The 22,746-nt window shown below is 43.5% G+C and overlaps 2 protein-coding genes across 3 annotated transcripts; both read right to left on the bottom strand.

The window, feature by feature from the left end:
* Positions 1 to 2,133: 2,133 nt before the first annotated feature.
* Positions 2,134 to 4,317, bottom strand: LOC116794392 (ovomucoid-like). The gene is made up of 4 exons (XM_032703035.1): positions 4,122 to 4,317; positions 3,270 to 3,286; positions 2,718 to 2,842; positions 2,134 to 2,257 (listed from the first exon to the last, which is right to left on the bottom strand). Exons 1-4 carry the CDS (start codon positions 4,174 to 4,176, stop codon positions 2,212 to 2,214), a joined length of 243 nt encoding a protein of 80 aa, XP_032558926.1. The 5' UTR covers positions 4,177 to 4,317; the 3' UTR covers positions 2,134 to 2,211.
* A 1,512-nt stretch (positions 4,318 to 5,829) lies between these two features.
* LOC116794412 (ovomucoid-like) lies at positions 5,830 to 15,636 on the bottom strand. Of its 2 annotated transcripts, XM_032703058.1 has the most exons (9): positions 15,230 to 15,636; positions 10,827 to 10,949; positions 9,843 to 9,862; positions 8,921 to 9,057; positions 8,366 to 8,423; positions 7,945 to 8,081; positions 7,328 to 7,388; positions 6,539 to 6,648; positions 5,830 to 6,084 (listed from the first exon to the last, which is right to left on the bottom strand). In XM_032703058.1, the coding sequence occupies exons 2-9, from the start codon at positions 10,879 to 10,881 to the stop codon at positions 6,039 to 6,041; spliced, it is 624 nt and encodes a 207-aa protein (XP_032558949.1). In that variant the 5' UTR covers positions 10,882 to 10,949; positions 15,230 to 15,636; the 3' UTR covers positions 5,830 to 6,038. The 2 variants fall into 2 exon arrangements, with proteins under 2 accessions (XP_032558949.1, XP_032558950.1); XM_032703059.1 differs by lacking the exon at positions 15,230 to 15,636 and having other exon boundaries at positions 10,827 to 10,955.
* Between the last annotated feature and the right edge of the window lie 7,110 nt (positions 15,637 to 22,746).

Raw genomic sequence — 22,746 nt, 5'->3', positions numbered from 1 at the left:
CTGCATGAAGCCTCAGAGAGAAACTGCATTAACAGAAAGGTCTAGACTGGCCTGAGGTATATTTTGGCCAGTAACAAGTAGAATAATTCACTAAAACAGAAAGATGAATATAAAATAAAGCAGAACGAAATAAGTACATGCAATGTGTTGATCAGGTTGTGAGGTAATTGAATGGCATTTCCTACATTCACAAACAACAGATAATGACATGAAGTGCTGAGAATACTGCTTAGAGAATTGTACCATAAGATACCTCGGCAGGCAGACAATGTTTCCTGCCTTGAATTTCCTGGAGGGAGAGTTAGATTAGTAATGGTGAGAGGATTTTGTGCTGTTGTGGCAGGATTTTATTGAGAAGCAGTAAAAAAAATTATTTCCAACAAGGTGCCCATAAAAGAGGACTTTCTTTCTCTCTTGTCCTAAGGAGCAGGATGGGAGGATGAGCCTACTGGGGCAGAAGGCGGGGAGTGCCACTGGGGTCCTGCTCTGCCCTTTGTTATGCCTGAGGAACACTGCTAACTCTGCATCAGGGAGGAGGATCTGTCCCGGTTCCTTTCTACTCACAGTTTCCCCCCAATCTCCTGATGGATTTTCCTGTTTAGCAGACAGGGCCCCTGGAAGATGCCCTCTGAGGATCACGGGGATCTGCAGCGCAATTAGGAGCTCTTCTTGTCTCCAAGGCATCATGGTTCCTGAGGGCCATCCTCATCCTCTCTGCTGCTCCCCAGGAAAGAAGATAAGTGCTGGAGCTGGTGTTCTCTTACTCCAATTCCCACACTCTGTGGAGAGGGAGAAGAAGAAGCATGAACCCCACGAGCCCCACACCCCTGGCACTACCTCCCAGAGCCTCAATTTACCTTTGTCCTCAGAGATCACATCTGACATTGAAATGCCTTCCTGCACACAGATTCCCCTCTCACAGAAGGGATATTCCAGCCTCAGGAAGGGACTTGGCACTAAATGGTTGCAGAAAGTCATGTCTTTTGGAAATAAATTGTCTCCTTTTAGAGAGTGTTCTCTCCATTCTCTGGGAAGTGACACGTTGTCACTTAAGATCATTAAGTATTTGACTATGAGACTTGCTGCCTGTATAGCACAAGGCACTGCCAGCGCCTCACTTTTAATGAATAATAAATTAACACTATGACTCTGAGACCTTCCTTTCATCAGCCGAGATTTCCAGAGGCCGAAGAATCTCAAAGGATCCTCTACAAGTGGCAGTTGACGTCACTCCGTACAAGCAGCAGCTCAGTGACGGGTGAGGTGCTGGAATGGCAGTGATTGTTAGCAGTACTCTGAACATCAGGTCTGTTAGGACTGGCTGCCCACTGGTTTTCTGCAATACCCCACAGCAATGAACATTATAAACACGAACATGGGCAGCAAGGTATCCTGCTTGCCCAGAGAAAACATCCTGTGCCATTGCTTTGGGAAGCAAAGCAGGTTGAAAAAGGTGGGTTTCCAGTCCTGCCTGCGAGGGGAAGAGAGGCAGTTTGGAATCTCACCTTCTTTGCCTCTTGTGGGCATAAGAAATTGGGGATAATCCTGGAAACTGAAACAAGGATGAGCAGCTCATGGTGCCAGCAAGACCCTCTTTGCCACCATGGCTTTTGCAAAACAATCCCAAAACACCCCATCTGCAACAATCTTGGGACTACCTTTAATTATGTGAACACTGAGGTTCACCTGGGGCCCCTTCATACTGCCAGTCTGCAAAACTGGGTGAGGCTGCAGGTATTTGACAGAAGCAGCTGTGGAGGGAGGCTGTTCCTCTCACCCAAGCAGAGAGTCTGTCTGTGATACCCTCAGTGGACTAAATCGACAGGAGCAGCAGGATACACCCCCAGCCCTGGTTTTCTTTGGGAAAGCTGGATGAAGGCTGATGCCCACAAGATCTACCCATTGCCTTTGCAGCTGGGGTTGATTTTTTTGTAGATCAGAACACTGTACTCCCTCTCCCTGGAATAATTTCCCCATTAATTCCCACACCCCAGGACTGTTGCAGAGTTATAATCATACAACATCTTAGGTAAAACCAGAATGAGACTAAGGCAAGACATAAATGTTGATGGCTTTTTTTTTTTTATTAAGCAGAGGTTTCAAGGTTTATCAGAAGCTTTCAAGGGTCAGGTCAAGACTTTAGGAAATCATCTGCCATGGGGAACATTGCCAGGGAGGGATCCTCTTTCTCAGATGAAGGCTGTTGAGAACTCAACAGGCACTCATAGACCTCAGTTCAAGAGTCCGACGGCTTCTCCTGCAGAGAAGGAAATCAGTAGCTCAGAGATGGAACATCTGAGCTTTTACTGTTGGTCTGTCTCTCCTCTACACCACAGAGGAACTTCTGAACTCTATTCCATCTATTTTCTTTTTTTATTAACATACAAAGACAAGATAAATTCTTAATTTAAAAGAACAAATAGTCTGTAGGAAATAGACTTTTTTTGCTGGAAGAAGGCTCTTCAGCAAGTCACTTAAGAGGGAAATGGAGAACTCTATGCTATCTCTTTATATCTGTAAGAAAACAGTTCCTGGCAGACTCTCCCAATAAAAAAAAAAAAAAAAAAAAAAAAAAAAAAAACCAAAACCAAACCTTGCTCGTGAAATAACAGGTAAACAAAATAAAAGAACTTTACTTCTCCAACCAGTCTCCAAGTCTGATTTGCTAGTTTGAGCTAAGTTAATTTAGTTAGTGAAGAGATTGATGTCATACGTACGCGTATGCATTGCAGAATAAGCATTTGTTGCCGTATGTGACACCGTTAGACCCGCAGTGTGGCATGTACTCCATGGTGCAGAAGTTTCTGGATGCCAGCTGGTTATTGCAGTACTGGGCTGCAAACTGCATTCATAATAAAAAAAAAAGCTCTCAACCAAAGATATGCAAGAAAGATGACGTTAGGAGACCCCACACACGCCCTGAGCTCACCGCTTATTGTCCAGAAGCAGATGCTGAGAAAAAGCCCAGGGACAGGGTAGGATACAGTAACATGTTGCCTCCCGCCGGGTAGAGCCTGAGTAACCACTGTAAATGATGCTGCAGTAACTTTGACAATAAGTGGGACGTGAACTGGATATCGCCCTACTTGTTAAAACTGTCATCAGATGAAAATGGCAATTTCACCCAACAGTATCTATGGCAAATACTGTTCAGACAGCTGGATGTCTCAGGATTTTCAAAGGCTCAGTCACAATGTGATTAGTAAGGACTCATACAGAAACTCCTTTAAGGAAATAAAGGATCATAAGTAGAAAAATCTGTCCCTTACCTGCACTGCACCAGTAGCTGGGGAAAAAAGAAAAAAGGAAATATGTTACAAATGTAATTCATGAATTCTGTTAGAGTTAAAATCTGTGAATTAATGCCCTGAATATACAACTTCCAATTCACTGTGTGTTAGCAAATTGTTTCTTAGACAAAAGGAATTTCAGGCAAAATTTTGTGCCCTACTGTGTGTTGATTCTGTAGTATTGTTTTGGTTTTTTTAAAGAGGGCTTCAGTCAAGATGGAAAAAGGTATGGAAAATGAAAGAAGAGAAAGACAGTTTCCATGGTTCAAAAGATGGAGCAGGACATGTACTCAAAGCAAAGCAAGTTATTGAGGCAAGCAGGGTCGTAAAGCTGACAAGTACACAGAGGCAGCATCTTATATGCATTGCCACTGTTATTCTTAAACAAGAGGACTATTTAGTGAGATGTAAATTTATAAAGCTTCTACAGCAGTTCAGGCTCTCAAATTGCATCTCGGTTCAGGATGACTACAGGAAATATTCATTTTCATTCAGTAAAATCATTTGTGTTCCTGCGACATTTCAGAGGTTAAATACTGGATGTCTGACTCTCTGGGTTGTACCACGTACATGTCACTTCTTTCATTATGCATAAACTAGCGCTGAGAGTAGAGCTGTTCCCACAGTTGTTCTTACCCACTCAGTTCTGTTGCTAAAATATTACCCCATAAGTGATAGTCTTTGATGTCAAGTCTTTTCAACACTATCTTTCTAGGAGTAAATAAGTCCTTGCAGAATGAAGCTCTTTCCAGTCTGGGGATGTTTTTTTGTGGTTCTAAAGACAGCCAGCGCTTACTCAAAGGCAGAGCAGGAGGCAGTGGAGCAACTCACCTGAGATGCAGCAAAGGGCCAGAGCGATCAGCAGCAACACACTTGTCACCTTCATGGTGGCTGGAGCGTCTGTGAGCAGCAGCACTTGGCTTTTGCTCAGTAAACACAGCCCTGATTCTGCCCTCAGCTGGTAACCGCGCTTATATTCCCGCCCGCACGGTTGGGTGTGTGTGTGCTTGAGCGTGTTTGTGCATGTTCATATCTGCCTTATCCACCCTTATTCTGGAATAACATTCCCAGTCTTTTGTTGCAGTGGCAATCCCGATAGAGGGAAGCCGTGCTGTAAGCCAAGAAGGATGTTTCTTCATCAACGGGAGTCACAAGAAGTTTGGATGTGTTAGATACACCCTCTGTGTCGTTATTGTAAGTGAAATATGTGACAGTTTCCTTCTGAAGGATCATAGAAAGTTCCTGCAGGCAAAAGAGCGACTGCACAAACCTGAGCAGCAACTGCCGTCAGATTTTCTCTGTGTGCACCTATCAGTGCCTATTTATGTACGGTGTTTTTTCAAGAGAAAAACATTGAATTAAATGCTTCCGTAGCAGAAAGTCTCTCCTTTTATTTTTGTGCTTCACCACAGTAAAGCGTCATTAAGTTATAGTGAAACCAGGAAAACAATGAACTGGGAAGGCAAGCAAGAGTGTGTCACAGACACTGAAAGGAGTACTTGGAAAGGACAAGGAATGGAGCAACTTTTATGGGATTATGCAAATTTACAATTGTTATTTCCCTTAAAATCCATTAGCATTGCAGTAATAAGCTTTTAGTATGATGATGACAGAATGATGTGAGGCCCTAGCATGGATCCCAGAAAAGTTGAACCCAATCTGGAAATCACTGCTTCATCCATCTGCCCATCTCAGCATAAATCCTTTATTGTACCACCAGAGCACTGCTTTTTGGGACCACCTCATTCCATCAAGGAGAGCAAGCAGACTCCCAGAAGAAATGCATGTGGGAGATATTATATTTTAGAAGGGATATGTCCAATTTATTTATGTTACTCTTGTGTGGATCAAAAAACCACCAATTCAATACTCAAACAGAGGACAAAAGCAAAATAAATTTCATGGACAATATGCCAATGACAGGTCACACTCTCAAAAAACAGAAGGATACTTTGTCCTTGGATTGTGAAACACTGCCGAAATACTTCTTGGGCTGGCAAAGAGCCTTGTGTTATTAAAGACTAAGAGAGAAGACAAGTAGGTAGGAGTAGGCACCATCCCTAGGAAGGCATTTATCTTAAAACACTTGAAGGTTGTTAAAGGATGATTTCAAGATGAGAAAAACCTAGTAATAAGTCATTTGGAGGACCTAAACAAATAGACTGGGACCATGCACATGTCTGAAAAATATGGGCTTTGCCCACAGACTATCCTTGTAGAGTGCTACACTTCAGGTGAGGATGGTGCTGAGGAGTCCACGGAACAGCTCTGGGGACAGACACCACAGTCTGACCAGGTTTTCCTGATGCTGCTTGCACAGGGAAAATGCACCAGGAATACCCGTGTCACCGCTCCAGCCCTTTACAATGTCAAACACCTAAAGGGTCTGAACATTAATGCAGGCCGACTATCACTTATGTGCAAAGACACACAGCTCTGGGGTTTCTGCATCTGTATTTAATTTTCTGCCTTTTATGAGAGGGAGGGGAGCAAGATGTTGCTCTTGTTATATCCCAGAGCTATGAGCACATAACCTATTCTGCCTGGCATCATCATTCAACAAATCAGAAGCAAATGTTTCATGAGACAACACATGAAACAAGACAAAGAAATGTTGCTGATTTAGTTTATTGAGAAAGAAAATCAGGAGTGAGCTGAGTTCCCCAGAGGGTGAGATGAACTGAGGTGAGATCTTTAGCTGGGATTTGCCAGTGGGGATCCTGTGATGAATTCTCTCAGCACTGATACTCAGCATTTTCCAAAATGGCTTAAAGTGATAGTCCCATTGCTGTCCCTGAAAGCGAGGAGAAACAAAAATGAATCAGACAGCTTAGCTCCTAGAGATGGTGTCAGATGGGATCCTGCCCCAGAGCCAAGGAACTCACACAGTCAGAATTCCATTAGCTATTTGATTATTAAGAGATGAGTAAAACAATTTAACCCATTCTTAAGACTGAAAATATTTGGGGGGAAACTATAGTGAAATTTCAAAAGTAAATTCTTTTGCAACATGCAAGAAAAATTCCATCAAAGTTAAATAGCCTTCAAACCATTCATGCTAACAAAGCAGACACAGCTCTTTGCATGCTCTAATGAAAAAAAAAGAATGGTTGGCACGGTGGCTGGCATTGTCTCCTGCCCCAAATCCCTAATCAACACTGTCCAGCAAACAACAGAGCGGCAACTGTGCAAACTTGCACCCATAGGAGGCAAATGATAACACAAATGTGATTCATGTTTGTACATACACAACTGCATTGCAGAAGTTACACTTATTGTTGTATGTTGTGTTGTCTGAGCCACAGAGAGGCATGTAGTCAAGTGAGCAGACAGGTTTAGGGTAGTCACTGCAGTCAACCTGCAAAATAAAAATAAAAATAAAAAGTCTGATGTGAAGGAGTCAATAGCAGAAGGGCTTGAACCCTGAGCTACAGCTGCAGTGCTGATGATAACGATCTAACTAAAAGTAATTAACTTCCTCGCACATCTGATATAAACTGTGGTGTCAGTTTCTCCTATGCCAGGAGAATTTAATAATATAAAAATAGATCACAATATCCTGTTTGAAGAGATGTATATCATAACCTGATCACAGCATTTCTAAGCAGCAGAAGTTCACTTGGCGAAGGCGCCATGCCTGTAATCACATTGCACTGCGTTCCCAAGCTGTCCAGGAAATTAAATGGAAAAAAATCAGAGAAACTTCTGGAGAAGTTTCCTCTATAAAGGTCCAGTATCCCTCCACATAGTCTTAAAACAGGAAGTTTTAAGACTCCTCAGTTCTGCCCTAATGGATTATTTCTGCTACTATTCTTTCACTGATCCCTTCCTGAGCAGTCACCTGCTTTCTATTCTGGTGTTCACATGAAAAATGGGTATTATATGTGGAGGAAATAAAATCTTCCCTGTGCTGAAGCACAGCAGCAGTTACACTCTTGCAGGACCCTGCTGGTCTGGGGGCTGCTGCAGACACTGGTAGTGCTTCCTCTGACAGCAGCAGGACCAAAACCCAGTCCCTCATCACACAATTCACTTACTGTGACAATTTCCTTCTTACATTCACCGTCATTCTTCTTGCCAACACTGGTTCCAGCCTCTCTGGAAAGGGAAGAGAACTGCGTTAGGGAGCTCTACAAGCAACCTGTTCTGCTGAACCCCATGTCCCAGCAATGCTGGTCAGCCTGAGGTATAATGTTTGGGATACAGGAGACATCCCGCTTATCTTGTGTCCACATGGCTCTAGAAACCAGCTCAGGTGATGTCACTGCTTGCCAGAATGTTGTTTTATGGCATAATGTGAAGGACAAGAGAGAGTTCAGAGCGTTACAGGGGATGAGGAGAGAGGTTGTGTGGAATGTAGATGCCCCTTAGGTTAGTTGTTGTCCTCTGCAAGGCAGCATCTGTCACACAGATCCTTATAACTTACTTCAGAGAAGCATTCTGTCCTGTGTTTGATCCCCCCTCAGCCCTCCACTTCTCTTTCTAGAATAAAGGCACAGTTTTCCTTCTAATCACGAAGGAAAACAAGGTCTTGTTATGAGGGAAAGAGGAGGGCCGAAGTCCGAGCACCTTACAGAAAAGGCCTTGGTAGAAGTGCTGATACTCAGAAGAGCAGTTGCCAGGAGCACTAAGCCTGAGCACACACAGTACTCACAGGTTACGGGCACACAGCAGGCACTCGTTGTCGTAGGTGACCCAGTCGGTACCACAGATGGGATTGAGGTCTTTGTTGCAGAGCAGCACCACTTTGCCTTCCTCACTTGTTGTGTTGGGGTACCTACTGCAGTCCACCTGTTGAGGGAACACAGAACAGCACACTGCTGAAGACTTACTTAAAGGAAGCAAGTAGATCTGGTGAGTGTTTCTGTCTGGCCACGTAGGATACCACCACAGCAGGAAAAATGCTTTTTTTGTGTGTCACTATGACAGTCCACTTGCAGATGGCCATTGCAAGATTCTGACATCTCATATGTGCTCTTGTTTAGAGTTTGAGTTACATCTTTGGGAACTCCATAAGCAGCTTTGGGCACTCAGAAGCAGGACATGCCCCTTGTTTTGCCCTTGGTTTCACTTACAGGGACAACTTCCTTGCATTCTCCATCGTGGTCTTTGCTGACATTGGTTCCGTATTCTCTGGAGAAGGAAAAGACAAATGTTAGAAGTTCAGCAAAGACATCACTACATCGTAGGTGCTGGAAATATGTAACTAATGCAAGGGAAAACTGACTCTTTCTCAGTTAGGCTCATATATGTATTTTTGAGAAGGTAGTGCCATTCTCCCTAAGCAGCTGAGTGGCTGGTAGGGATGTAAAACCCTGGGAGCTTTATGACCATTTTGGACAACTCAGAGCAGAGCATCTCTCCATCCTTCAGCTGTGATGAGATGTGCTCTCAGAGCTGTCATCTGGCTGGATCCTTGAGCTGGAGAAGAAAAACCTGAATAAATTACACAAGCAAAAGAGAGACACAGTGACTAAAGCAAAGTCTAAGCACCAGAGCACCACAAAGTGATACTCAAGCTCATTTTGAAGGAACTGACACAGCTGACATGATAGGTCACTGACTATTGAAAAGTGGTGCTGCCAGGAGCCCTAAGCATTGCTGCCTGAGATCTCCCATGCAGTACATACATGTTGTAGGCACAGAGCAGGCACTCGTTGCCGTAGGTGACTCCATCAGAACCACAGATAGGGCTGACGGCCTCGCTGCACACCAACACCTCTTTGCCTTCCTCATTTGTAGTGTTGGGATATGTGCTGCAGTCCACCTGCCGAGGGAACGTACAGCAACAGGGAGGAGAAGTCATTTGACATTCACAACCCTCATTTTGTATGAGACAGTGACCAAGTACAACCAGTTTTCACTACCACAGCAAAAACTTGTGCTGGTGGGTCAGTCTGGGAACAGGTGAATCCTTCCTGCAGGGACCTTCCCACACAGCAGGAGAGGAGGAGGAGAGGGCTATAGCCATGCAGCCCCTTGGATGGGGTAAATCAGTAGTGGTCTCTCATGCTCACTTGGCATCGTTTTATAAAGGCTCTCCATTGCTCCCTTGTTCTCCTATTCCTGTGGCCCCTCCAGTGCACTTCTCTTTTTACTCTTTCATTCTCAGTACCCTTATAATGCTTTTATTCAGAGGACCAAGACTAATGACCTGGTGAATGGAAGCTGGAGCAGCTCACAGTATTTTAGTCTTTCACTAGGTTGCCCTCACGTAGGTTCTGATACCACAGTCTATTGCTATCAGTTTAAAACCAGTTAAATATGACCAGATTAAAGCTTAGACCAGTCTAAAGTTGCTGAAAAATTAATTAATCAAAAAATTTTGTATCATTATTATTAAAACATCATTAACATACAGCATAGATGTAGAGCCAAGAGCAGTAAAATTTAATGTTTTACACTGTAGAATCTGATTACAATGACACCAGTGTCACACTAGGCGAAAAACAGCAGAACATCTACAGGCTGGAGGTTTTTCCCATTCCTTTGGTTATGTCTTTACCAGGCCATATACTTGAGAAAAGTGACAGAAAGAATTCTCCTACTCACCTCAATCCCAAAGGCAGCATCTGGAAAAGAGAGGCAGAAAGCATGAAACAAAGCCAATATGATAAGACCTCAGTTAAAATTCCTATATACAGGGCCAAGCTGAATGATTTCCAGTGATTGGGCTTTGAACTAAATAAATTATGTATGACTTTTTTCTCTATGTTGATAAGTATAATAGCATTGCTTATTGCTGGCTGTGATGAAACACATTTTTTAATAGCTTTGTTCTTTTCTGTCTTGAGATAGGTAGACTTATTAATTGAAAATAGAAGAACTTTTCCTTCCTTATCTTTTCACATATCCGTTTTGACCCTAAAGAGCTGCCATTACGTATTTGAAAATACACCTGAATCAATATAGACAAATGCAAATAGTCACCTACAGGATAAGCAAATACATACACCATCTGTTGTCAGAAATATGCATTTTAAAGAAGCTGAGTGTGAAAAAAAATGTCTTTGGCTCTGTGATTTCATCAGTTGTAAATATGTAATGAGAACGTCAGACTCTGGCTTGTTTTCATCTCTTGTTGTTCTGTTAGCAGAAAAAGTATTGCAGGAAATTTGCCAGGGTCCTGCAAAGAACTTGATTGTGACATTACAATATTTTCACAACTTGTTACTGGAGGTCTGACCCTCTTCTTATGGCCTTATTTCAAGTATTGATCCCTTTGCTGAAATTGTACCACAAGTCTAAGCAGTGTAACGGTGTTAAAACATCGGTATACAAAGTGTAACAGCACTAGTTGCCAGCACAGAACTCCACTTGCAGTTATTTGTATTTATGACAGACAACCAGCTACAGCCATGAGCCTTTGAGGACTGTCCTGAAATATGCTCCTGCATCCTGCACAATACCAATGCACCAAGGCAGCCGAGTGCTCTGAAGGAGAAGATTTTCTCTCTTTGAAACCACTATCTTATGCTTTTAAAGACGGACAGGAATCAGACATGAAGCTTCTGTGGCACCTTGAGAGTTACTCACCTGGGATGCAGCAAAGTGCGAAGGAGAGGAGCACAAAAACACCCGCAGCAGTCATGGTGGAAGCGTCTCGAGTCTGCAGGCTGAGCTCCTGTGCTGCTCACGAGATGGTCTCTCCAGGGCTGACTGCAAATATATACAAATGCAATGTCTAAACTGTTCAACTGTAACATAAAACAACAGCAGAATCTGTCACCAGTACAATGAGGCTGGTAATATTTATTGAGGTCTTGACTGTTCAGGTAATGGTCTGCATCTGCTAGGCAATTGATTTTGGCTGGACACCTGGTTAATAGCTCAAGACAAGTATCACAAGGTCCCAGTGGTCAAAACCAAACAAACAGCCCTTTGCACAAAAGGAACCTCTTTAGGATTCTAGTAGAAATATAAGGAGCACAAAATACTGAGGAGAGTAAACAGTAGGCCCTTCATTTGTCTCTCGCAGAGCAACATCTCCCTTCAGGGAGCAGCTTAGGCAGGATGCAGTACCATCCTGTTTGCAGATCAGGCCAAGTCTCTGCTTTCCTTTCTGGTTTTGGGTGGGGTTTTTTTTCCCACATTCCCACATATTCACCACTAGATACAAACACAGGTCAGGTGTGGCTTTGCCATCAGCAGAACTGGTTGAGCTTTGTCAGGCAAGTTTGGCAGTACTGTGTCTAACCTGAAGCCAATGGTATTTACCACTGGTTTGACTAAAGCAAAGACTTCTTGACAGTTCACTGCCTGGGTATAGAAGAGCTCAGTAGAAGACTTGAAAGCAGGTTAAAAATCTGTCACTAAAAATGTCACTTGAACCTTACCAGCAGGGAGCACTTATTTACAGACCCAGTCCCAGTTAAACACACCGACCAACTCAGAGTGTTCCGCCAAGCCATCTGAAGAACAAAAGACACCGAAGGTATGGGAACCTATTTACATAGCACCAGCTACACTTGAAAGTACAGTAGGTCCTTTCCTCTTGCAGATATTTTAGAAAATGATACTTAAAATATAAGAGCTGTCCCAATTTTCCTGTCTGTCAGTCACCAGCAGCCTTTGTGCCATCTCCAAATTGCTCCTTCCTAGGAGAAGGTCTGCACCTCTGCTGTTTTAGTAGCTGTAATTTTGCAGGAGTGGGTTCTGCCTGTAACCTAAGTTCCTCATGCCTCTCACAGGTCCAAAATGTCAAGAATACCTGGGGGGTTTTTTTGGTGGTGGGAGCTAATCATTGTGCCTAGGGTAGGCTTCAGAACTGTGGGAGCTGCAGAGCAAAAGGTGCTTTACAGGTACAGCCTTGAACAAACAAGGTACCACCCATCAGACAAATGGAATTTAGCTAAAATCATTGAAATTCAGCCCAAGCAAATATGTTCGTGTCTGATACATCACAGTAGTCTAAAGGGTATATTTAGATCCTTAGATGGATATACTGTATAGTGTATGGAATCACCTGTGCTGGCACTGGCATGCTCAGAAGGCTGCAGCATGGCTGTGTTGATATATAGATTACATTTTTACCTAAGAGATTCTTCACAGGGAGAAGCATCAAAATAATTATGCTGCTGTGACTGTTTCCATAAATTACAGGGAGCATACATGAATATTTCAGACAAATTTGGCACATCTTCAAGATGTATTGCCCTAATGTGTCTTGGGGATGGTGTCTGGAAGCCAAATACTTTTCCCTGAGTGTGTGCAGGAGCACGCTGTCACATGCCAACCTTGCTGCCTTCATCAGAACACCCATATAGGCTCTGCACAGTTGGAAGAGGGTTCTTCTTTCTGGGTTAAATATGAACTTTGCCACTGCCTTCTCTAGCCAGGCAGCAAGACCTCTGTGAATCATTCTCACCGGACTTCCCAGCCCCAATCTGGCAGCTTTTGACAGGTTTCCTCCTACATGGTGCTCAATGCTGCTGCCTGTCCTGGACAGTGCTGTCCTCTAGGCAGCACCAACCTCTCTCCTGATGAGTGGAGAGCACCTTCCTGCCACAGGTTGGCGTGTGTTGCCTGCATACATCAAAGAAAAATTTTCCACCGCAACTGCTGGGTTCAGCACCGCGTCTGGCACAGATTTCCTCTGACCACCACAGTGCCTCAGATGTTCAGCAGATCCATTTGTTCACTCTCTCATCTACAGACAATCTAGGGAGACTCAAGTCAGTGACAATTAAGTGGTGACTGGGGAACACCAGTCCCCCATGAACCATTCAGGTATCCCCAAGGCAAGTCACAAAAGTAACACCCAGAAATCACCAGGTTTCAGACACGTGCACAGCCTTCAACCAGACAATGTCCACAGCCTCCAGATTTACAGCTCCAGATTATCTCACCTCTGAAAACAGCATGGAAAAATCCCACAGCTGTCTAAGCTCATGCTGTAGGACAGGTTGCTCAGTTCCTAGCTACTCCTGGAAGAACAGTTAGAAAGAGGATTTGATCTGCAATCCTGCCACTGATCTCATGCTGTAATCCACTTCATTATGGTCCTCTAATCCTCAAAGTCAGATGCAGCATCTGGCTAATGACCATTTGACTAAAGGAAAATCCTCCTGTGTGCAGCAGCCAGCACAAGGACAGAGATCCTACAAGAGAGCTAAAGATGGACTTTTAACAAGGGGAAATGGTTTTAAGCTGAAGAAGGGTCAATTTAGATCAGGTATTAGTAAGAAATTCTTCCCTGTAGGGATGGTGAGGCCCTGGCACAGGCTGCCCAGAGAAGCTGTGGCTGCCTCATCCCTGGAAGTGTTCAAGGCCAGATTGGACAGGGCTTGGAGCAACCTGGGATAGTGGAAGATGTCACTGCCCATGGCAGAAGGGTTGGAACAAGATGATCTTTAAGATCTCTTCCAACCCAAAAAAATTCTATGATTCTGTGATCTGCAAGTAAGCAAAGGCAGTGCCACAGCTCTGTGTACCACTTGTTATGGTCCTGAGCACCATAGGGTCTGTGGGCTGATACCAGGGCAAGGTTTGGCAATTATACAACATCCTCTCTCACTTACTCAAGTAATTTCTTGTTTTACATTTTCCATTACAATTTTTTTCAGTATCGATTTCATATTCTCTAAAATAATCAAAACTGATGTTGGAAAATTTTCTTAGCAGATATGTGACTTCTCAGCATAAATAATACACTGATAAACAAATGAAAAGTTATTTAACGTAGTTTTCCAAACCCTCCTGTGTTTTGTCACATTATTCAACTAACAAAAAGCTTTTATAAAAGTGGGAAATAACAATAACTAGTTGTAGCTCTTTCATGAAAATGCCTCTAATCTCTTCAAACCACCTGCAGAACACAATTCAGACTGTAGTTTTCATCTTTGGCTTTCTCTTGGCCACAGTGTGGCGAACAACTATTTGCACTGAGCCACAAGCCTGGAGAAACCAATGGAGCACAAATGGAAGCTCTGCCTCTTAGTGCCTGAAGGTCCCGTTTGAACTAAGCAATAAAGCAAACAAAGTCTGTGACATGATTAAAACATCTTGATATCAAAACATATCCATGTTTTATGAACTTATTAAATAGAACTTGATCCAGGTAATGCCGGTGGATGTTTTCCTGAACTAATAAGACCTGTACAGAACTTTGTACCCTGCAGGTGAAGGCTAACATGGTTTCACATTACTTATGCAATTAATTAAATGTACTTGGCCCCACTGCAAAGGCAGATGTTGACACACAGGAACAAGTCCAACAGAGGCCAGCAGGCTGCCCAGGGACTGGAGCACAGGGCATTCCAGGGAAGCTGAAGGAGCTGAGATTCTTCATCCTGGAGAATAGATGGCTATCTGCTAATAGATTGCTCTCTGCAGCTCCCTGATGGGGTTATAGATAAGGCAGAGTCAGAGTCTTAGCACAGCTGTATTGCAAAAAGATTAAATTCTGAATTACTGTGAGGAATTATTCATTGCCATGAGGATGATTAAGCACAGGAACCAGAGAGACCATGCATGTCCTTCCTCGGTGATATTGAAAACTAAATTGAACAAGAAAGGCCTTGGGCATCTGAGCTGACTTTGACTTTGGCCTTGCTTTGAGCACGGGTTGAGCTAGAGACCTCTGGAGAGTTCTTACAACCTGAATTATTTTATGTACATGGTACTTTTATAATGCTCTCTCCTATAAATACTTCTCTATGACCCAGGAGAGCAGCCTCAGTTTTCCTACAACTTTTACTAAAGGGTCACATGTAAGCTCTACCAAGATCTCCCAGGACATTCTTACAGGGGGTCACCAGTAACATGTACAACAAAAAGAGTGAATTACAGTAATTTTTTTAAAAACTCCACATGCTAAACTGTTCAAATTTGAGGACATTATTAGCTCTCAGTGGTTTCAAAGTCCCTCCTCTGCTGCAGCAGCCCAGCACTCTGGCACCACAACCCCTCTCCAGAAGAGCATCAGCATTCAAACTTACAAAGTTATCCGCACCATGAAAAATCAGCTGCCAAAATATCGACCACTTCACTGCTGTGCTGCAGGCTGGACCAGACGTGGGTCTCAGCAGTATCAGCTCCGAGGACACACCTGCAGCTCGTGCTGTGCTCCAGCTCTGTGAAGTTTCCAGATGATGAGGATGTCAGGTCAGGGCTCCATTGCACAGGGCAGAGGTTACTCACAGGAAAGCAGGAAAATGCTAGAATGAGCATCAGAAAAAGGAGGCAGCAAACAACACAATTTTGCTGGACACTGACCCAGGTTATTGCTCTTTGAAGTGAACGTGCTGCAGGAAGGTGGGTTGGAGGTAATGCAGAGATATTAACCTGCAGCTGGTCAGAGGAAATCATTGGTTTAATCAGTTTCCCTGACACTTCAGTGATCTCAGCTCTGCATCACTGAGCACTCAGTTCGTCTTTGCCACAGCCCAAGCAGGAACAGCGAGGAGGTGGCTGCAAGGAAGCTGACCTGGGATTGACACCATTCATGGCTACCTGGCAGGAGAAAATCAACCTGGCAACTTCACTACTAGGGCTGGGAAAGTCTCCTTCACGAGCTAGGGTCAGGAGAAAATCTTACAAAGGTAGGAAAAAGATAATAAAATTCAATAGATTCTTATCTGCGAGGAGACAGTATTTATAGCACAATGCATTTAAAATAGAATGAATAAGCATGTTCTGCCATGAAAGCAAATTGCTTTGAGGTTATATAAACCAGGGGAATAGTTGAACACATTTTCAAACTACCAGTCATCTAGCAGCACACACATCATCCCCCCACAGGGGGATTGTGGCTGTGTCCCTTGGATTTCAGACAGCTACGTGACCCACCAAGGAGCGTCATTGCCGAGAGAGGCTGATAGGCAGAAATAAGATATTTTAAATGACTAACAAGCAGGGCTGGGAAAAGAGATCCAGTATGGCTGTGATGAGCCCCTGCTGCTTGCTGAGCAGCAAAGGGGAAAGCTAAGGCCTCAAGGAAGATCATTTGATCCCTGTACAGCTGGATTTCAGAGTTTGTTTACAGAGGGATAAGCATCCCGGATGCAACTGCAGTATGAAATCTGTGGCCAGGCTGGCTGAGGAGCCAGGTTACTGTCTCCCAGGAAGCACAGGGATCATCTCTTCACAGTGAGCTGCCAAGTCTCATTAATTTATCATAAGAACATGCCTTCAGTGCTCGCTCCCCTCAGTTCTGTTTTGTAAGATTGACAGATATGTCTATAGACCACAAAGTGTTCTTGACAAAAGGGTAATTAACCTTCAGTGTTTACATCTCCCTCCTCTTGGTAAGGAACACGGTAATTTGGGGATTTGGGGAGATCTGGCTGTAAATGAGTTATGGTTTCCTTTTATGCTTTTGATCAGAGGCCAGGAGGACTGGACTTTTCTTAGCTCTACCTGGAATGGTAGGTAACCAAGGGAGAATTTCCTTGGGTAAATGGCCAAAGCCTTGGACACAGGGATTCTGGACCAGACCTAGTCTGCAATCATTGTTCAGTCTGTAGCTCCACAGCCCTTTGGGCCAGGATCTGGGACCTGCTTCATGAAAGCTCAGGACAGGGTAAGCTGAGGCTCTGCCCAACTTGAGAGACCAAGGGGTGAAGTTTGTACACAGATAATGACATGTATGGGAAGAGTTATTGTAAAGTGGTTTTTCAGTTAGATAAACACTTCAGGAGTATGTCCTCCTGCACAAATCTAACATGAGAGGAAGAAACCAGGAGTGCAAAGCAGCTGTTCCTGGAGGTGCCAGTCCTTTGCTGCCAGAGTGACCTGGAGGCATCACTCTGCCTCGGAACTGCCCCAAGGAAGATCAACATACCACATCCCCAGGTGAAGTTTTCTTTCCATGTGAAACCACAGGAGGAAGTGATGTAGAACAGAAGCAAGTAGATCACCAAACAAAAACATGCTCCCGGGTCTCACCTTATCAACCAACAAGCCGGCAAAAATGCATATGAGGAACAATGTTTGGAAGAGACGAGTGAAGGTGGTTATTATCATTTATGGGAAGAAAACCAGCAACCTCTGGGATTTGGGATTAGTGGTGGTTTGGCTTTTTAAGACTGATCTTGTAAATAAAGCAGCAACAAGGGATAGGGTGCAGGAGGCTAAGAATGAAAACCCACTGCTTGCCCTAGTGGGAAAGGCAGGGAGGATAGTGTGAGAGGCAGGATACATCATGGTGCTGTAACTTGAATGCTTGGCTGGGACAAGATGAACTGGATGGAAAGAATTTCAGTAGCTGAAGGACTATAAGCATCACAACCACTGAACACGTCTTCATTATTAACATCAAAAGAAAGAACAATTTCATTTATTCTACAGAGTTGAGCTCTAATGAGACCACTGGCTGATTCTTTGCAGCTAGACATGGGTGAAGCACAGTTGGTGCTGACAGAAAGGAACATGCTGCCAAATTACAGGATTTTACTGTTTCACAGTAGACAGCAGGTAGACAGAGGTAGACAGCAGGTATTCTACCATCTCTTAACCATTGCACTATGAAAGTATTATATATATATATATGCATGATCCTATGGCCCCTACATGACCTGGCTTGGGCAATGCCCCATTTGCAACCTGATGAAAACATTCTTATCTCAGGAGAGCTGAATAGTGATATCTGCAAATGTTTTGTGTGTCTCCTTTTCTGGTCTTGAAATGGGTTATGCTACACTCTCCTGCTGCCAACACTGAAGGTTGTTTGTGAGTGCCTCCACAGCAAAGAAATATTTTTGCTACTTGTCTCATATTTTGCATCTTTTTGCCATCCTTCTCTTCCTACATTTGAAAGCAGCCTGTGGAGAACAGCAATATTAGAAAGCTAGCGTTAAATCACTGCCAAATAAAATGTCAACAGAAGGTATATGCATCACTTATATCCAATCGTGCGCTGCCTGCTCAGCATCCGGCTGACACTGTTTGGGATGCTGCCACACAGAGCAATGGGAGTTCAGGCTGCTTCTTGGTTTGCTTTCCTTCTTAGTCACTGGGATGGCTGCTGTTCCTGAGCCCCTGAGTGTCCCAAGCTCTCTGAGGAGGCGAAAGTCTGCCATTAGAGACTCAGTATGACCATTTTCCCAAAAGGGAACTGGTGCTGGGAATGTAAATAAAACTCCCAAATGTTGCAAGTAAAGGAAAGTTCATCTGAGTTAACCACCACCAGTGAAGTCTTTTTGCTGTCTCTGACTGTTATAAACCTATCAGTCAACAAACCTCTGCCATCTGAATATGCTACATCATTTGAATTTCCACTCTGGATACTTTCTGCAGCTATTTTCTTTTTTCTGCTAAATCTTCATGATTTACCCCCCAAGCACAAACAGCAAGTGAAGAGGGAGAAAAGGAGGATAAATTGGAAAAGCATAAATTGGAGAGGCCAGGGGCTAGGGGACTGTCACTTGGAAAGCATGTTCTTTCCATCGGACTGACACATTATAGGCACAGATCCCACATTCAGTGGTGTAAGTGGATCCATCTGTGCCATAGATCTGCTCCAGTGCTTGGTCAGGGGGCCATGACTGGCCATGCTCAGCAAGGGCCCTGGGGCATGGGCTGCAGCTCAGCTTTAAAGGGAACAGTGAAAAAGGGCTTAAAGCAGTACAGCCAAACATTCCTCATTCTTCAGGGGGCTTGAACAAAATTCATGTTTTACTTCTATGAATGAAAAATAGGCAGGAAGCAATATACTGTATAAATGCTTTTTCTTTGGAGATTCACAGTATGTTTAAAATTACAGGGCCTCACCTCAGCTGGTGAAAATCTGGGAACCCCTCCTGGGCTGTGTGGATGTCTGCCAGCTGGAGACAGGCTCCTTCCACTACTGCTTTCTGCTTTGTTCCTATCTACTCGTTGATCCGCGGAGAGCATGCAACCAGAGCCCAGGGCATGGCAAAGAATCAAATAAAACTGTATCAAACATTAAATTACAACAAGGGAATGAACATTTCTGAGTGTGAACACACTGATGGATGAAATGGCTGCATACCAGACTTATACTCCTTTAAACATAGAGGTCTGAGGAAATTTTTCAGTTCCCAAATTATTTTCTTTGCTAACAGCCAGTTAAATAGACCTGTGCAACTGATACAATGAGTTTGAATAATTATTTCTGGATTTTTTTTTTTTTTTTGAGGAACATATGGTTATAAAAGTGCTTTAAAAATAATTTAAATATTCTTCTGAAATGAAGAAGGGATGAGCCTTGTCACTCTCTCACATCCCTCAAGAGAATGACAGAGTGTCTAGGCCCATCCACATGCCTCTAGCAAATGCAGCACATGAAAAAAAAGATAAACCAAGGGAAATTATCAGCAGACATAATTTTGAAAGACATAGAATTTTGATAAAGTTTTTGAATGAAGTTTGGATGCAGACACACTCAAGTAAAAGTAGTGGGTTTTGTTTTTCAAGTCACAGATGGGTAAGTGCTGATAAAAGGTGAAAAAAAGATATCTCTGCTCAATATGAAAAGACTAAGTATTGTTTTCTACATTCCACTTATCAATCAAAATTTAAATGATTCACCTAATTCTACCCCCTCTTTGTTTTATAAGAAAAATTACTGTAGACTCAGAAAACATTGATAACACTATAAAGATAAGTCAGACAAACAAGGAAAGGAAGAGGACATTTATATTCTTAAAATATTGCCTCTGTGATATGTACTGGTACATGTACAGGTCACAAATCCTGAGACTGGACTGTCACCAGTGTGAAACACGTCAAAGTTTGTCAACCCTTGGCACGGCTCAGACGCTCTGTTCCCAGCTCCAGAGACAAGGGCTGCAGCCTGTGGAGTGGGACTAGTTGCATTTCAGCATTAAATTTTAGATGCCTGATGTTGCAGCTGTATGCAAAAATGACTGGAAAGTCGATTTTTTTCTTTGCTGTATTCTTGACTGAGGATATAAAGGTGCTTCTGTTCACAGCAAGAGTGCAAAAATAAGAGTCCACTGAAGCAGGACTAAAACCATGCTTGCTTCTGATTATTTCAGTGTCTCTTTCCAAGCTAAAAACCAAGCTTTCCTAGCATAACTGTTGAGCAGCTTTTGAGAGAAACCTGAACATTTTGAAGCCGCTCAGGTTTTTGCTCAAGGTGAGTAAGAAAGTCACCTCAGGGCTCTGCAGCATTATGCACCCGAGCAGTGATGGAGCAGCGGGCTGAGCAGCACCAGTGTCTGTCACCTACACTCTGGAGATGGTTACTGAGTATATTTGCAGTCTGGCAAGCACTGAGTTCATGAGATGATTGGGGACCGTGCTTGAGCAGAGAGGTTGGACTAGATGATCTCCAATGATCCTTTCCATTTTGCGATTCTGTGATTTCTTGCTGTTTCCTACCATAGTAACCTCTGTCTATCCATCTATCCAACAATCCTCTATCTGTGGCCAAGCAGGCACCCAATTCAGTGAGCTGTAACCTGAACCACCTTTCAAGTTAGTGACACTTGAAACTTGGTATTGTTCTACCTCTCTCCTAAACCACAAAAATTCAATGTTTCCTCTTGAATGTGTTTGTCTTTGCCTGATCATTGCTTCCTTGTCATTGAAATGTTTGGGCTGGAAAAGATCTTCAGGATCATCAAGTTCAAACATGACCCCAGCGCTGCTATGGCCACCACTAAACCATGCCCTCAAGTGTCACATCTACACGTCTTTTAAATCCCTCCAGGGATGGTGACTCAACCACTTCCCTGAGCAGCCTCTTCCAATGCTTGACAACCCTTTCCATGAATAAATTTTTCCTAATATCAGATCTAAAGCTCCCTTGATGCAACTTGAGGCCATTTCCAATACAAAGCAGAAAGAAATCATCTAAGTAACAAACACTCAGTAAGTAACCCTGGAACAGCTGAAAAACAAATCCAAGGCACAGAAAATCACACTGTCCCTGAGAAGGATGCCCTATTTTTATAGTTATATTGCTTCATAAAACACCCCCTGAGCCTGGGGGATATTTAAACTCCAATGTCAGGCTTTTTCCATTTCCTGGCCCAGTTTTAGTGATTTATTCCATTATGTGCTTCTACATGAAACCTACTGGTGAATACTGCATGGAAACCTCTGTCTAATAACCCCTTTGGCTGCTTCACTGGATTGCTCTGACTAATCTTCAACTTTGTGCCTCCTTGAATTCTTGTTCACTTTTGGTGTCATCAGACAACGAGCTCCACAGAGGAGGCTTTGGCACAGGTGTGCTGAGGCAATGCCATTCAGGTGGCCTTTGACAGCTTTACTGCAAAGGCTTGAGAAGGCTTGAAAAAGCCAGTGGTCAAAGCTCAGTCCAAGTTAAAGGCTGCCAACGTCCACAAAAAAAAAATTTCAGGTCTTATCCCTGAGGATAACCCAGTAACACTTAAACAAGACTGAAGCAGCATGTTCTGCAAAAGCACCTGAACAGAAAATGGCAAAAAGGTTATATAAACTAAAGGAACATTTACTTTAGGACGCAGACCAAAGAAAAGTACAATAAGCTATTGTTAGTTACAAATCATCTTGAAAATGGACACTAATAGCACAGAGGTACTATGGCCTCATTCTCTGGTACAATAGTCCCAGTATCTCCAAGTCAGGAACATTTGCCTTCAGCCTATTCTTCTGGCCTGACAATTCAAAGAGTGACTTTCTAAACTGATCCAAATAATTGTGTTATTCTCTGGTAAACTACAATGGGACATTGAACTGGGGAGGCACTAGCTGTAGTCCAGAAGAAACCCTGAACCCTAAAATATTGGACTTGCAATGGCTTTGGTGACCTCATGTGGAGGTAGTGGCAGTGGCTGTACCTGTGTTGCCAACAGATGAAGGGCAGCCCCAAGGTTCCCCTACCTCCCTGCCATCCATACAGACCACCAAAATGACAACATTTGTGTCACCAAGTCATGACCTCTTTGGTCTCAGAAAAGTAGTCAAAACAACTCTGAGGCAGAATTGTTTTCCTATGACTTCTTATATATTCAGTTACAACTGGTCACAAATGAACCTCTGAATCCTTTTCCTTCCCAAAAGTCTTTAGAAAGCAGCTCAGTGATGCACTAGGGCTGTCCCCCATCTCAGGGGTGATCACTGCCCACCAGTCCTGGAGATATTCTGTTGCATTAATAAATTAAGATATTTCATGAGTAGACACTTTTGCTGTTTGTAACCCTGATTGCAGCTCAATATACCCCTCCTGTAGATTATATCCTGTAACAGCACTTGACACTGAGGACAAATTCAGTGGAGACAGATTGGAATCACCTTTCCTGACAGCAGCTGCTGTCCCTTCCATGGGACAGGCTGCACAGGCAGCAGGAACTGGGACAGGGGCACCTCTTGGCTAGGTAGCCGATTTCCTTTTCTAGCCCAAGCAAAAAAGTGCTCTTCTTGAGAGCAAATCACCACCCACATCCAAACCATTTCCCTATGGAGGAGGTGGACCATACTCTCAAGGTGAATGTCTCCTTGCAGTGACTGCAAAGACAGAGTCTGTGATCAGGTCATACAGAGA

This window comes from Chiroxiphia lanceolata, chromosome 15 (assembly GCF_009829145.1).
Source record: "Chiroxiphia lanceolata isolate bChiLan1 chromosome 15, bChiLan1.pri, whole genome shotgun sequence".
NCBI lineage: Eukaryota > Metazoa > Chordata > Aves > Passeriformes > Pipridae > Chiroxiphia > Chiroxiphia lanceolata.
The sequence above is the reverse complement of the archived record's forward strand: the minus strand, read 5'-3'. Positions and strand labels throughout refer to the sequence as shown.

Coding starts and splice junctions, on each gene's coding strand:
- LOC116794392 (XM_032703035.1), bottom strand. CDS start 4,176: ATGAAGGTGACAAGTGTGTTGCTGCTGATCGCTCTGGCCCTTTGCTGC. Junction 2,258..2,717: donor TTATTCTGCAATGCATACGC/GTACGTATGACA, acceptor CCTTCTCTGCAG/GAGAAGCCGTCGGACTCTTG.
- LOC116794412 (XM_032703058.1), bottom strand. CDS start 10,881: ATGACTGCTGCGGGTGTTTTTGTGCTCCTCTCCTTCGCACTTTGCTGC. Junction 8,082..8,365: donor AATGCAAGGAAGTTGTCCCT/GTAAGTGAAACC, acceptor TTCCCTCAACAG/GTGGACTGCAGTAGGTACCC. Junction 7,389..7,944: donor CTGCTGTGTGCCCGTAACCT/GTGAGTACTGTG, acceptor TTCCCTTTCCAG/AGAGGCTGGAACCAGTGTTG.